We start from the raw sequence: 15,217 nt of genomic DNA on the forward strand, positions 1-15,217 counted from the left end.
GCCATGCATTCCTGATTTCCACCACCTGCTGAGTCAGTTTTTTTTAACCCAAATTCTTTCCTGAATTTCCTGCCCCTGGCTTCTCATGATTGGCCCCTCAACTAAGGGGAACAACTGCTCTGTATTCACTCTGTACTCAATCATGTTTTCTCCCCATAGACTTCTCTTTTTTTCTAAAGAAAACAATCCAAGCCTATTAAATGTCTCCTTTTTAATAGCTTAATTTCTCCATTCCAGGTAATATCTTGGTGAATCGCCTGTGCACACCTGTAGTGCTGACTCTCCAACTGTAGTGAGCTGACCAGAATGGCACGCAGTATTCCAGTTGTGGTCTGACCAACACTATGTACAATTTCAGTGTTGTCTCCTTGCTCTTGTACTCCATACAACATGCTCTGCTGACTTCAGGGATCTGTGAATAATTACCTCAAGATCCCTCTGTTCCACAGTGTCCTAACATTCACTAAATACTCCTTGTCAGGGTTAAAGACCATCTGCCGTTGGTCTCTCCAGTTGACCAACCTATTTATTTTCCTGTAATGTAAAAAACATCTTCACTATTTAAGCGCTCTGCCAATCCTGGTAATGTCTGCAAATTTGTATAGCGTTTCTCTCTTCTAAGCCCCTGTCCAGAAACATTTTTCACTTCCCTTTTTGTAACTTAAGGGTCCCAGTACTGATCCTTGTGGTACATTGCTGGAAACTGGCCGCCAGTCATTCAAACAGCCCCCTTGTGCTACTGTTTGGGTCCTGCTACTAAGCCGGTTTTTGATCCATCTTGCCAGGTTTCCCTCCATTCATGTGCTAAACCTCTTCAACCATGTGGGTCCTTGTCAAAAGCTTTGCTAAAATCCATATAAATTACATAAATTGAACTTCATCCACACACCTGATCACATTTTCAAAAAAATCTATCAAAGCCATGCTGATGATCCCTAATTAACTCATGCCTTTCCAAGTGGGTATTAATCCGCTGCTATAGAATTTTCTGGTAGTTGTCCTGTCACTGAGACCTACTGGCCTGTAAATTTATAGTTCATCTCTCCCACCCCTCCTGTAACAAGGGGAACCAGATTAGTTGTCCTCCAGTCTGTCGCTTCCCCTGTGGCCAGAAAGGAATTAAAAATTTGTCATAGCCCCTGCAATTTCTTCCCTTGCCTCACATCAGTTTGGGTTGCAGTTTGTCCAGGCCAGGGGATTTGTCTGTTTTAAGCTCTGTTTTTAACCTCACCACTTTATACATCAAACTGAAAGTTCCTCAGTCCCTTTTTTATCCTGAATTCTGTACCTACATTCTCCTTTACCAAAGTGAAGACTGAAGTAATCATCCAAAACCTTTGCAAATCCTGTGGCTATAAATGCAGGTTAGCCTCCTGGTCCTTAATGGGCCCGACTCTTCTTTCCCTGGTTAACATTTTTTTTAATACATTAAAAAGGATCTTAAGATTGGGCACAATCCCAATAGCAAGTCTCTTTTTCAATTTTTTTTTTCTCTAATTGCTTTAAGGTCCTTCCTGTACTTCCTGTGTTCCTCTGTGGCCATGGCTGAATTGCTCCCTTGGAGTTGCTAAAAGCTCTCAACCAAGGGTTCTTTGAGCTTAGTACTCTTATTTCCCACTAAAGGGTACATGTTGGATCTGTGCTCTCCCCAGCTGTTCTTGAACGCCATTGTAGACTTCCTACTATTCCTTTTGCAGGGCATGATTTTACAAGCAAGGAGCAACATTTTTTTGTGGTTAATGTGTGGAATCAACTCTGAAGTTGTAGCTGCAGGTACAGTTACAACATTTTAGAAGGCATTTGGACAGGTGCATGAATTGGAAAGGTTTAGAGGGATATGGGAAATGCAGGCAAAGGGGGCTAGTTTAGTTTTCAGTATGGACAAGTTGGACTGTGGGAGTCTTTGTGCTGTATAACACTATCTGACGAGTGAACAAAACTTTTGGGATTGAGTCCACTTGCTGTCCAGAAATGCATCATTTCCCTCTGTCTCAAAACCATGTGTTATACACGATGGAAACTACTTGTTCAATGGTGCAATGTACCAGATTGGAATTAGAATTTGATTTATTGTCACATATACTCAAGTACAGGAGTACAGTGAAACATTTACAATATCACCCCACAGTGTCATCTTAAGTACAAAGTACCTAGGTACAAGTCTTATTCACCTGACGTGTGTTGATCATCCCTAGCATTTGCTTAATGTGGCTTAAAACCTAGTTTTACTACCAGTTGCATCCAAGTAAACATGGTCTATTTTTAATTCTCAAAATCAGTGAATTTCCCTGGCAGAGATCAAATCCTGAAATTAACTAAATCAAGCTTCAATCTTGAGTAATGCCATCACATTCCTCTTATGTCGATTCTAGAACTGCACACAATACTCCAGCTGCAGCATAACCAAAACTTTATACAATTTAAGCATAGCCTCCCTGTCCTTCAACACTCTGCCTTGTTTAATAGAATATACAACAGCTCAGCAAAAGAATAGGTCTTTCAGCCCAGTACACTGTACCAAACATGATGCCAAATTTAAGCTAATCCCTTCTGCCTGCCCTTGGGCAATATACCTCCATTCCTTTTTCCCGTGCTTATCTAGAAAGCCCTGAACCACCGTTCTGTCTGCCTCTGCCTCCACCACCAACTTGGCAGTGTGTTCCAAACTCCTTTTTATTTTTTTTTTTCAGAATTCACTTTTACATGACCTTTGAACTTTTCCCCTCTTTAAATGCATGCCCCCTAGTATGGACATTTTCACTCTGGGAAAAATTCTGACCATCAACCCTATCTATGCATCTCAATGTTATAGACTTCTGTCAAGTCTCCCCTCAGCCTGGGCTACAACACAGAAAACAATCTTGAGTTTTTCTACCCTCTAATCAAGGCAGCATCCTGGTAAACCTCTGCACTCCAAATCCTCCACATCCTCCTTTTGTATTGTGGCGACCAGGATTGGACACCTGGCTGAACCAAAGTCTTATAAAGCTGCATCATGACATCTGGACTCTTGTAGTCAATTCCCTGACCAATAAAGGCAAGCATGCCCTATACTACCTTTTACCACCCTATCTACTTGCATGGCAACTTTCAGGGAGCTAAGCAGCTTGTACAGGACCTTTGGGTTCAGTGCTGTTCAGGGTCCCACCATTAACTATTTACTTTTCCTTAACATTTAATATCCTGAAGTGCAGCACCTCAAATTGTTCTACATCCCATTGTATCCTTTTGACATCCTTCTACACTATTCACAACTTCACCAACCTGTTTGCAAACTTACTAACCCACCTGTCAAGCTTTCATCAAGTCACTGCTATATTATCAGAGGTTCCAGTACAAATCCCTGAAGAACACCACTAGTCAGAGACCTCCAGCCAGAAAAACACTTACCACCACCCCCACTTCCTCCTTTGGCGCAAGTCAATTCTGAATCCAAGCAGTGAAGTCACTGGATCCCATACATCTTAATGTTCTGAATGAGCCTACCAAGAAGGACCTTGTCTAAAGCCTTATCAAAATTCCGATAGACAACATCACTTCTCTACCCTCAATCACCTTTCTCATTTTGAAATTCCATCAAGTTAGTAAAACGTGACCTGCGCAAAGGGCCATGCTGATTGTGTCCCTAATTACGCCAAATGCATGTAAATCCTATCCCTAAGAATTCTGAGCTTCCTAACCAATGAGAGACTGACTCGCCTTTAGTTTCCTGGATTATCCCCATTTCAGGTGAGGAACAACAACCTTGTGGTCCTCTCCAGTGGATTGCAAGGATATGAAGAGCTTGGTCAAGGCCACAGCAATGTCCACTTTTGCCCCCCTCAACCTGTGGTCTTATCCATCTTTTAATGCTCTTCAAGAGACCCAGTACCACTCCTTTCTTGATCGCCAAAATGCCTTTGCATATTAATATGCTCCACACTAATCTCACCATCCTCTATAAACCTGGGTGAGTAGTGATGCCAAGTACCCATCTAGGATCTTGCCCACATCCTCTGCCTCCAAGCACAAGTTTCCTGTTGTGATCCTGGAGTGGTCCGACCTTCCCTCCTAGTTATCCCCTCAATCCTCGTTGTCAAGGCTATTTCATGGTCCCTCTTGTTCTCCTAATTCCCTGCTTGAATTTTTTCCTGCTGCTTTATATTCCTCATGAACCTCTGATTTTTAGCTTCCTACAGCTTACATATGCTGCTGCTTTTTTTGACAAAATGCAGTACCTCACTTATTATCCAAGGGTCCTGTAAATTGCCATCCTTGTCCTTCCTCACTGGAACATGCCAGTCCCAAACTCTGATCAGTAGATCTTTGTAAACAAATCCATGTCAGATGTTGGGCAAGTCAGCAGGTCCTCCCATTTAACCTTCCCTTGCTCCTACCTAATACTGATGTAATTTGTCCTCCCCCAGCTTAGTACCTTTTCTGCAAGGTCCTAACGTGCCCTTATTAATAATTTTTGAAATCTCAGGATTTGTGATCACCATTTCCACAGTGCACTCCCACTGAAATAGCAGTCATCTGGCCAGGCTCATTAGCCAATACAAGGTCCAGTATGGTCCAACCTGTAGTTGAAGTATCCCATACTGTTTCAAGATATCCACTTGGATGTACTTAAATTCTGCCTGAAGAGTCATGTTTTAAGTGCAGTAAAGGCTCATGTGTCATAATGACTTTATCCACTTTATCCACCTGTCCTGACGCCTCTGACTCTTTGTATCACCTAGGGTCCGACTGTTTTTTTTTTCTCTCTTCTTGTTTTGTCTGCGCATGGCATCCCCTCATTTACTCAACTCGATTTCCATTTACTACTGATTAGCTGAAGATAATCCTCCTCTTTACCACTCCAAGTTTCTGGCACCTGCAAACTGTAATCAACTCTCCTACATTAAAGTTTAAATCATTTATGCAAGCCACAAACAGCAAGGGTCCCAACACTTGCCCCGTGGAACCATGGACATGAATTGCCAGTCACCTCTTTTTACTAGACTTTAGTTTATAGTATCCCTTTCTATCCTCAGAATTAGAATTTCTGATCTTGTGGACTTTGTTCCCTGTTTTCTAGTCCTGCAGTTAATTTGAATGCAATGACCTTTTTCTGACTGGATATTGATTGATCAATGTCTTTTGAACACCCAGGAATAGTGCCATCTTTATTTCAAGATTGATGTAACTTGACCTAAATTATTAGTTTGATTAGGATTCCACTCTTGGTGTTATTAAAATGGTAAAATATGTACAGTAATTTGTCGTCATCAAACCTGTTCCAAATAGAATAGCACAGCACTCCTGAATTCTTAATTTTTTCCTACAATTAGACTGTCATTTTGTATATCAGAATGCTTTCTTTCTCAAAGCAAATGTTGAATTTCTCTTACAGGTATCTCCATTCCCTAATGCTGGTTTCATAAATGGATTTACTGCAGCTCCAAACTTCAAATCAGCTACAGCCCCTTTGACCTCACTCAGACAATATAATCCTAGGAACAGGTTAGATTTATTTGCAAGTTTAATTTAAAAATTAGTGCAAACCTTTTCTGGTATGTATGGCTAAACAAAGATGGCTGAAGTCCTGTTGCATTTACACACTTGCTTCTATTGCACATAATGCTCCAGTTTCACTGTTTCTGACTGCCTTCCATTGTTGGAGGAAGGCAACTTGCCCAAGAATGGCTCAATCAGTGCAACAAAGCATTAATTTGGATCTGTATTGTTGAAAATACCAGCTTATGAAAAGTTTTAATTGTGCTTTTTTTTGAGATATTATCAAACTTAATGTGAAACAGTAGCGTTTTTGCAAATGAGTTTCTCCTGCACTGCATATACATCTGAACATTTTACTGATGTTAAAATTGAGATGTCTGTATATGCAAAGTATTTCGCATAAGCATTCAAGTTAATCTCCATTGTAGTTCAGTACCACTCATCCTTCAATAGGATACAAGATTTTTGAACCAGAATATACTATTTCAAATAGGCGGAATGTCAACTTTGCACAGAACAACCAGCCAGTGTGAACTATGCTTCAGTATTCTGGCTGTTTCATTTAAAGTGCTCTCTATTTGTTACAAAAGTACTCGAGTCAATAGTTTATACCTTCATGTGGCTTTATTCAAATCTGTCCTAACTCTCTCAAAGCTATGTTGTATTCAAAATTACTGGAGCTGAATGTAATATTCTGTGAAACTTAGTTTAAAAAAAAATATTCCTTTTATGTGAGTCATGCAGTCGAAGTAGTGACCATAGTGTTACAAATTAGGATAGTGTTGTGAAATAAAATCCTGGCTACTCAATCTGAAGTAAATTTCATAAATCAAGTTTTTTGTCTCTCATGGGCTATATCTGGAGATCACGAATATTGGTGTAATAAAATATTGGTAGGTAAAGATATTGATTGAGTTGGCAAATTGTGATCCCCAGCAAATGCCTTACACTCAGTGCTAGCCTTCTATTACATTAAATACCTCTTCCCTTTCATCTGAGCATCAGCATTTTTGCTTCATCCAGACAATTAGTTGTCAAGAGAAAGTTAAATCACAATTATTGACTGCTTGAGTTAGTGTGTAAAAGTTTAGCAGATGGTATATATACTCTGGGGAAAATATGAACTTGGTCCACTTGGGTAAGGAGAGTACGAGAACAGCATGCCATTTAAATTGTAATACTGAGGCACAGGGATCTGGATGTCCTAGTACATGATGCACTAACCCTTACTAAAGTATAGCAAGTAATTTGAAGGTTTAACAATGCAGCAATTTAATAAAACTGTAGAATAAAACTGTATGGTTTTACCCCGGCTGTAGTGGGTCATAACGTAGGAGCAGAAGTTGGTAGTTTTTTTTAATTTTATTAGATTACTTAGTGTGGAAACAGGCCCTTTGGCCCAACAAGAGAACACTGAATCTCCTGAAGAGCAACCCACCCAGACATTCCCCTATATTTATCCCTTCACCTAACACTATGGGCAATTTAACACTGCCAGTTCACCTAACCTGCACATTTTTTGGACTGTGGGAGGAAACCGGAGCACCCGGAGGAAACCCACGCAAACACTGGGAGAATGTGCAAACTCCACACACAGTTGCCTGAGGCAGGAGTTGAACCTAGGTCTCTGGTGCTGTGAGGCAGCAGTGCTAACCACTGTCCTGCCAGGTTTAATTCTCAGCTCCACTTTCCTGCCTTTTTCACAATGAACTCTTTTTTTGATTCCTTTTGCTGACTCCAGGCTGAGTTGGACATGCCATTTGTTAGCCCTGACAGCTATGTGTAGTGAAGAATTGCACATTGATTACCATTTCAGAAGAAACTTTACCCATCTGTCTAAATAGGTGACCACGTAAAAATAAGGACTGCAGATGCTGGAAACCAGAGTCTAGATTAGTGGTGCTGGAAAAGCACAGGTCAGGCAGCTATTTCTGATGAAGGGTTTCTGTCCGAACCGTCTATTTTTCTGCTCCTCTGCTGCCTGACCTGCTGTGCTTTTCCAGCACCACTAATCTAAATAGGTGACCGTTTTAGTCTGAGATTATTCCCTCCAGTTGTTGACTCTCCTGCAGGAGAAACAACCTCTGAGGATCTACCCTGTCCAGCCCACTAACAAACTTTTAAGACCATGAGAAATAGGAACTTGAGCAGGCAGTTGAGCCTTTCAAGGCTGATCCAGTGTTGCCCATATCCATTTTCGTGCCCTTACTCCATAACACTTGTATTTTGCCTCCTGATCAAGAATATCCTGTTTAATGTATCATATCTCTATGACACTACGCATTTGGCTATAAGTTCTTAAGATTTTATTCTTCACCTCCACCTGAGGAAGAAGCAGAGCTGCAAAAGATGGTGCTTCCAAATAAACCTATTGGACTATAACCTGTTGTTGTGGTTTTTAACTTTGTCCACCCCTATTCAACACCGGCACCTCAAAGTCCAGAATATCTGTCAGTATAGATGTACCCAAGGTTGATGCACCACCGGTTTCTGTAGCAAGGAGTTCCAATGATGTGACCTTCAGAAATTCCTCTTCATCTAAGTAATAGGTGCCCTTTTTTATTCAGACTATGCCCTCTGGTCTGAAAATTATCCATGAGGGGAAACATCCATTCAGCACTTACCCTGTCATGACCATTAGGAATCTGTATGCCTCAATGAGGTCACCTCTTATTCTTTGAAACTCGAGTGCTTCGAGTCCTAACCTATTTACCCTTTGCTTGTAAGACAAGCCTTCCATGCCCAGGGTTATTCTAGAGTCAGCCATACAGCACAAAAATACACCCTTTTGGACCAGTTTAACCATAATGAACAGATATCCTAAATTAATCTCATCCCATTTACCAGCATTTGGCCCATGTCGCTCCAAACCATTTCAATTCATGTACCCATCCAGATGGTTTTTAAATGTTGTAATTGTACCAGTCTCCTCCTCTTCCTATGCCAGCTCATTCCATACATGTACCACCTCGTGTATGAAAAAGTTGCTCTGTCGGTCCCTTTTTATATCTTTGCGCCCTCACTTTAAAAATATGCCCCCTAGTTTTGAACTCCACCCACCTTAGGTGAAGACCCTCACTATTCACCTTGTCTATGCTCCTCATGATTTCATAAACCTCTAAAGGGCACCTCTCAACCACCTGTGCGAAGGTTGGAACTTTTTCCACTTATCTAGGCCCTCAAATCAAACTTTCCAGTCATTGCAACCTCTTGATAAATCTTTGAACCCTCTCCAATTTAATATCAGCCTAAAGCAAGGTGACCAGAACTGTGTACAATACTCCCAGAAGAGGGCTCACCCACTTTGTGTATAACCTCAACATGATGTCCCAACTCCTATATTCAGAGGTCTGAGCAGTGAAGACAAGCATGCTAAGCACCACCTTAAATCACCCTGTCTGCTTGTGATGTAAATTATGTACCCAACTTTGGTCTCTGTACAATGCTACCCAAGGCCCCAGCATTAATTGCACAAGTTAAGGCCACTGTTTTACAGAAGTGCAATATTATTTATCCAATGTAAACTCCATAGTCCACTCTGCCCACTGTTTAATAAATCAAGATCCCTTTGTAATCTTGGAAAACCACCTCTTCTGTCCATATGCCATAAATGTTAGTGTCACCTGCAAACTTAGTAACTATGCTTCCTGTGGACCCGGCACTAATCCCTGCAGAATACTGGTCACAGGTCCCCAGTCCAAAAAAACCTGACACCAACACCACCCTGTTTCGTATTGTCATGCCAATTTTATATCCAATTGGAAAGCTCTCCTTGAATCTCTTGATCTAACTGTACTAATCAATTTGCTGTCATAGTCCACATATACAACATAATGTTCTGCTTTTGTATCTTTTTTTTGGTTACATCCTCAAAACTCAAGTTAAATAGTACTTAGCAAGCACACAGCCATGCTGACTATCCCTAATCAGTCCTAGCCTTCGCAAATGCATATAAATCCTATTTTTCCAAATTCCTTGCACTACTGTCCGACTCCGGTCTATAGTTCAGAGGCTACTCCTTACAGCCCTTAAATGCACAACATTCGCCACCCTCCAGTTCTCTGGCACCTTGCCTGTGGCTGTAGATAAGCTGTGTAGTTTCTTTCTCAACCCTCTCATACATTTTGAATGTGTCCTGGAGAGAGATTTGCCTTCATTTTAAGAAGGTCTGTAGGGCTGTGGGATTAATTTAGTATGAGATTACATTCAGCATGGACTGGTTGGACTGAAGGGTATGTTAGTGCAGTAGACTCTGAGCTGTTTTCAAAGAATCAATATTTATTTCAGATTTCTCTCGCCTGTCTTTTTCACAGTAAAAGCGGACACAAAATATTCACTTCTTATCTCTCCCATCTCTCTCTTGTGATTTCTCTCAGATGACCTTGCTGATTTTTTAAAGGGGCCCTATTCTCTCTCCAGCTGCTCTGCATGTACTTGTAGAATCCCTTTGGATTAATCTATACCTTTATCTGCCAATACGCGCTCTCATCTCTCCTGTCTTGATTGTCCTCTGAAGAATGCCCCTCTGCACTCTATACTCAGGGGGTTCATTTGCTTCTCGGTTGTCAACATCTAACAATATGACTCCTTATTCTTGACCAGAGTCTCCATATTTCTATTCATCTATTCCATGCTCTTTCTAGTCTTGCCCTTCGTTGCGACAGGGACATAATGCCTCTGAACTCCGCTATCTCACTTTGATAGCCTCCTTATCAGAGGTCACTTTTCCTGCAAACAGTCTTGTCTAGTCAACTATTGGAAGTTCTTACCTCATACCACTAATATCTGCCTTACTGCAATTTAAAACTTCCACTTTTATGGAAGGCTTACCCTTTTCCATAATTCTATTTGCTTCAAAAGAGTTAGGATCACTAGTCCCAAAGTGTCTCTGTAGTAACAATTTTGTCACTTGCCCTGCCTTATTTCCCAAGGGCAGGTCAAGATTTGTTGCTTTCCTAGTAAGTTCATTTACATATTAAAAAACTTTTCTTGATCACTTAAGAAATTCCTCACCAACCAAGCCCTTAGACTGGGACTGCCATAGTGTTATAGAACAGTACAGCACAGAATAGGCCCTTCAGCCCATGATGTTGTGACGACCACTGATCCTCATGTCTGCACCCTCAAATTTGTGACCATATGCATGTCCAGTAGTCTCTTAAATGTTCCCAATGACCTTTCTTCCACAACGGCTGCTGGCAACGCATTCCATGCTCTCTCAACTCTAAAGAATCCGCCTCTGACATCCCCTCTGTACTTTCCTCCAACCAGCTTAAAACTATGACCCCTCGTGTTAGTCACTTCTGCCCTGGGAAATAGTCTCTGGCTATCGACTCTATCTATGCCTCTCATTATCTTGTATATCTCAATTAGGTCCCCTCTCCTTCTCCTTTTCTCCAATGAAAAACGTCCGAGCTCAGTCAACCCCTCTTCATAAGATGAGCCCTCCAGTCCAGGCCACATCCTGGTAAACCTCGCCTGAACCCCCTCCAAAGCATCCACATCTTTCCTATAATAGGGCGACCAGAACTGGACGCAGTATTCCAAGTGCGGTCTAACCAAAGTTTTATAGAGCTGCAACAAGATGTCACGACTTTTAAACTCAATCCCCCTGTTAATGAAAGCCAAAATACCATATGCTTTCTTAACAACCCTGTCCACTTGGGTGGCCATTTTAAGGGATCTGTGTACCTGCACACAAAGATCCCTCTGTTCCTCCACACTGCCAAGAATCCTATCCTTAATCTTGTACTCAGCTTTCAAATTCAACCTTCCAAAATGCATCACCTCTCATTTATCCAGATTGAACTCCATCTGCCACCTCTCAACCAATCTCTGCATCCTGGCAATGTCCCGCTGCAGCCTACAACAGCCCTCGATACTGTCAACGACACCTCCAACCTTTGTCGTCTGAAAACTTGCTGACCCATCCTTCAATCCCCTCATCCAAGTCATTAATAAAAATTACAAACAGTAGAGGCCCAAGGACAGAGTCCTGTGGAACACCACTCACCACAGACTTCCAGGCAGAATATTTTGTCTTCTGTTGGCCAGACAATTCTGTATCCAGACAGCTAAGTTCCCCTGTATCCCATTCCTCCTGACCTTCTGAATGAGCCTACCATGGGGAACCTTATCAAATGCCTTGAAGTCTATATACACCACATCCACAGCTCGACCCTCATCAACGTTTCTAGTCACATCCTCCAGGAACTCGAAGGTTTGTGAGGCATGACCTGCCCCTCTCAAAGCCGTGTTAACTGCATTTAATCAAGCAATGCTCTTCCAGATGGTCATAAATCCTATCCCTCAGAATCCTTTCTAACACCTTGCAGATGATAGATGTGAGACTTAGTGGTCTGTAATTGCCGGGGATTTCCCTATTTCCTTTCTTGAAGAGAGGAATTACATTTGCCTCTCTCCAGTCCTCAGGTACGACTCCAGTGGAGAGCAAGGATGCAAAGATCTTCGCAAGTGGCGAAGCAATTGCATTTCTCGTTTCCCAAAGCAGCCGAGGACAAATCTGGTCCGGGCCTGGCGACTTGTCAATCTTAATGTTTGACAAAATTTTCAGCACATCAGCTGCTTCTATCTCTATCTATTCCAGCATGCACACCTGCTCTTCAAAGGTTTCATTCGCTACGAAGTTCGTTTCGTTCGTAACGACAGAAGTGAAAAACTCATTTAGGGCTTCCCCTACCTCCTCAGACTCCCCACACACATTCCCTATGCTATCCCTGATTGACCCTAATCTTTCTTTGACCATTCCCTTATTCCTCAAGTGTAAAATGCCTTTGTGTTCTCCCTAATCTGTTCTGCAAAACCTTTCTCATGCCCCCTCCTGGCTCTCCTCAGACCACTTTTGAGCTCCTTCCTCACCTGCCTGTAATTCTCTAGAGCCGAGCTTGACTCTAGCTTCCTCCACCTTATGTAAGCTTCCTTTTGACGAGAAGCTCCACCGCTCTCGTCATCCAAGGTTCCTTTATTTTACCACTACTTGCCAGTCTGAGGGACATATTTATTCATCACTTGCAACAACAGTTCCTTAAACAGTCTCCACATGCCTATAATGCCTTTACCATGGAACAATTGCTCCCAATCCATGCTTCCTAACTCATGTCTAATTGCATCATAGTTTCCTCTTCACCAATCAAATATCCTCCCATTTTGCCTAATCCTTTCCTTCTCCATAGCTATGTAGAATGTGAGGCAGTTGTGGTCACTATCGCCAAAATGCTCTCCCACCACAAGATCTGATACCTGCCCCGGCTTGTTTCCGAGCACCAAGTCTAGAATGGCCTCTCCCCTTGTCGGTCCGTCAACATACTGAGTTAGGAAACCCTCCTGAACACACCTTACAAAAACAGCTCCATTCAAATCTTCTGCTCGAAGGAGGTTCCAATCAATATTGGGAAAGTTAAAGTCACCCATTGCACAACCCTACTACGTCCACACTTTTACAAAATCTGCCGACCTATGCTTTCTTCAATCTCCCTACTGCTATTGGGGGACCTGTAGTAAACCCCTAACAAGGTGACTGCTCCCTTGCTGTTCCTAATTTCCACCCATACTGACACGGTAGGCAGATCTTCCTCGACAATGGAAGCTTCTGTAGCTGTGATACCCTCTGGTTAGTAGTGCTACACCCCTCTTCTTTTCCCCCCTCCCTATTCTTTTTAAATGCTCCAAACCCTGGAACATCCAGCAACCATTCCTGCCCCTGACAAACCCATGTCTCTGTTATGGCCACGACATCATAGCACCAGATACTGATTCATGCTCTAAGTTCATCACTTTTATTCCTGATACTCCTTGTGTTAAAGCAAACACACTTTAACTGATCCCTTGGTTCGTTCCCTGGAAAATCCTTCCCACTAGCTGGTCCACCTCTTGCAATTGTCTCATCTGCATCAACTGTCACCTCCGGTATACAGTTCAGGTTCCCACCCCCCTGCCATACTAGTTTAAACCCTCTCGAACTACTTGAGCAAACCTTCCACCCAGGACATTGGTCCCCTTCAGTTCAGATGCAACCCGTCCTTCTTGTACAGGTCCCACCTTCCCCAGAAGGCATCCCAATTATCTACATATCTGAAGCCCTCCCTCCTACACCAGCTGTGCAGCCACGTGTTAAGCTGCGCCTGCTCCCTGTTCCTCACCTCGCTATCTCATGGCACTGGTCGTAAATTAGAGCACACTGTTCGTCCTGCTTTGCAGCTTCCATCCGAACTCCCTGAAATCACTTTTTATATCCTCTATTCTTTTCCTGGCTATATCATTAGTGCCAATATGTAAGACGATTTCTGGCTGTTCGCCCTCCCCTTTTTTAGAACCTATGCACCCAATCGGAGACATCCCAGACCCTGGCACTCAGGAAGCAACATACCTTCTGGGAATCCCGATCCTGACCACAAAATCTCCTGTCGATTCCCCTACCATGAGTACTTTTCTATTCTGCCCCCTTCCCTTCTTTGCCACAGTGTCAGGCTCAGTGCCAGAGAACTGACTGCTATGGTTTTCCTCCGGTAGGTCATCTCCTTCTCTCCCCACCACCAAACCCAGCAGTATCCCAAACGGTATACTTATTGCTGAGGGGAATGTCCACAAGGGATCCCTGCACTGTCTGTCCCCTTTCCTCCTCCTAACTGTAACCCATCTATTCTTGTCCTGAGCCTTAGGAGTGACCAACTCCTGGTAACTCCTCTCAATTACCCCCTCAGCCTCCCGAATGATCTGTCGTTGCTCCAATTCGTTAATGGTTTCCAAGGAGCTGGAGTTGGGTGCACTTCCCGCAGATGTAGCCAGCGGAGACGTGTGCCATGTCTCCCACCTGCCACATTCTGCAGGAGGAGCAAGCAACTGCCCGAGCATCCATACCCGACTTACCTGAACACTCACTCAGTACTAAAGTAGAAAGCCTAGTTCAAGTTGCTATAAAATTAATAACAAACTTATATTCCATAGAGGAAGTTTACAATGAAGCTTACCTTATTAACTAGGTTAGAGGAAGAAGGCGGGTGGGAGACACTACAGTTGTAGAGTCTCTGGTTTAGCCGCCTTGCTGATTATATATGGTCACTGCTTTCCTTCCCGGCTGGTCCTCGTCACTTCCTCCGCTGCTCCCGCTCCTTCTGTGAAAGGGAAAAACACTGCTGTCCGCTACTGGTAAGTAATTTTTAAAAAACTGCCTTACCTTAGCTGCAGCCTTTTGGGTTCGACTTACCTCCGCTGCTGCTCGCACTCAAAAATGTTTAGAAAGCTAAAATTCCCTATTATTACAGTCCTGTTGTTCTTGAGATCTGACTACATAGAACAGAGAACATAGAAAAATACAGCGCAGTACAGGCCCTTTGGCCCTCGATGATGTGCCGATCCAAGCCCACCTAACCGACACTAGCCCACTATCCTCCATATGCCTATCCAGGCCTGTTTAAATGCCCATAATGAGGGAGAGTCCACCACTGCTGCTGGCAGGGTATTCGAAGAACTCACGGCTCGCTGAGTAAAGAATCTACCGCTAACATCTGTCCTATACCTACCCCCCCTTAATTTAAAGCTCTGCCCCTCGTAATAGCTGACTCCATACGTGGAAAAAGGTTCTCACTGTCGACCCTATCTAAACCCCTAATCATCTTGTACACCTCTATCAAGTCACCCCAAACCTTCTTTTCTCCAATGAAAACAGCCCCAAGTGCCTCAGCCTTTCCTCATACGATCTTCCTACCATACCAGGCAACAT

The 15,217-nt window shown here is 42.9% G+C and overlaps 1 protein-coding gene across 2 annotated transcripts in view; it reads left to right on the forward strand.

Moving 5' to 3' along the window:
- larp4b (La ribonucleoprotein 4B) overlaps positions 1 to 15,217 on the forward strand; it is a 107,902-nt gene that overhangs the window by 49,136 nt on the left and 43,549 nt on the right. For both annotated transcript variants that reach the window (XM_043690677.1, XM_043690678.1), the window contains exon 10: positions 5,375 to 5,484. In XM_043690677.1, the coding sequence (XP_043546612.1) occupies positions 5,375 to 5,484 (110 nt within the window). The remainder of the gene's footprint in view (positions 1 to 5,374; positions 5,485 to 15,217) is intronic.

This window comes from Chiloscyllium plagiosum, chromosome 5, assembly GCF_004010195.1.
Source record: "Chiloscyllium plagiosum isolate BGI_BamShark_2017 chromosome 5, ASM401019v2, whole genome shotgun sequence".
NCBI classification, from domain to species: Eukaryota; Metazoa; Chordata; class Chondrichthyes; order Orectolobiformes; family Hemiscylliidae; genus Chiloscyllium; species Chiloscyllium plagiosum.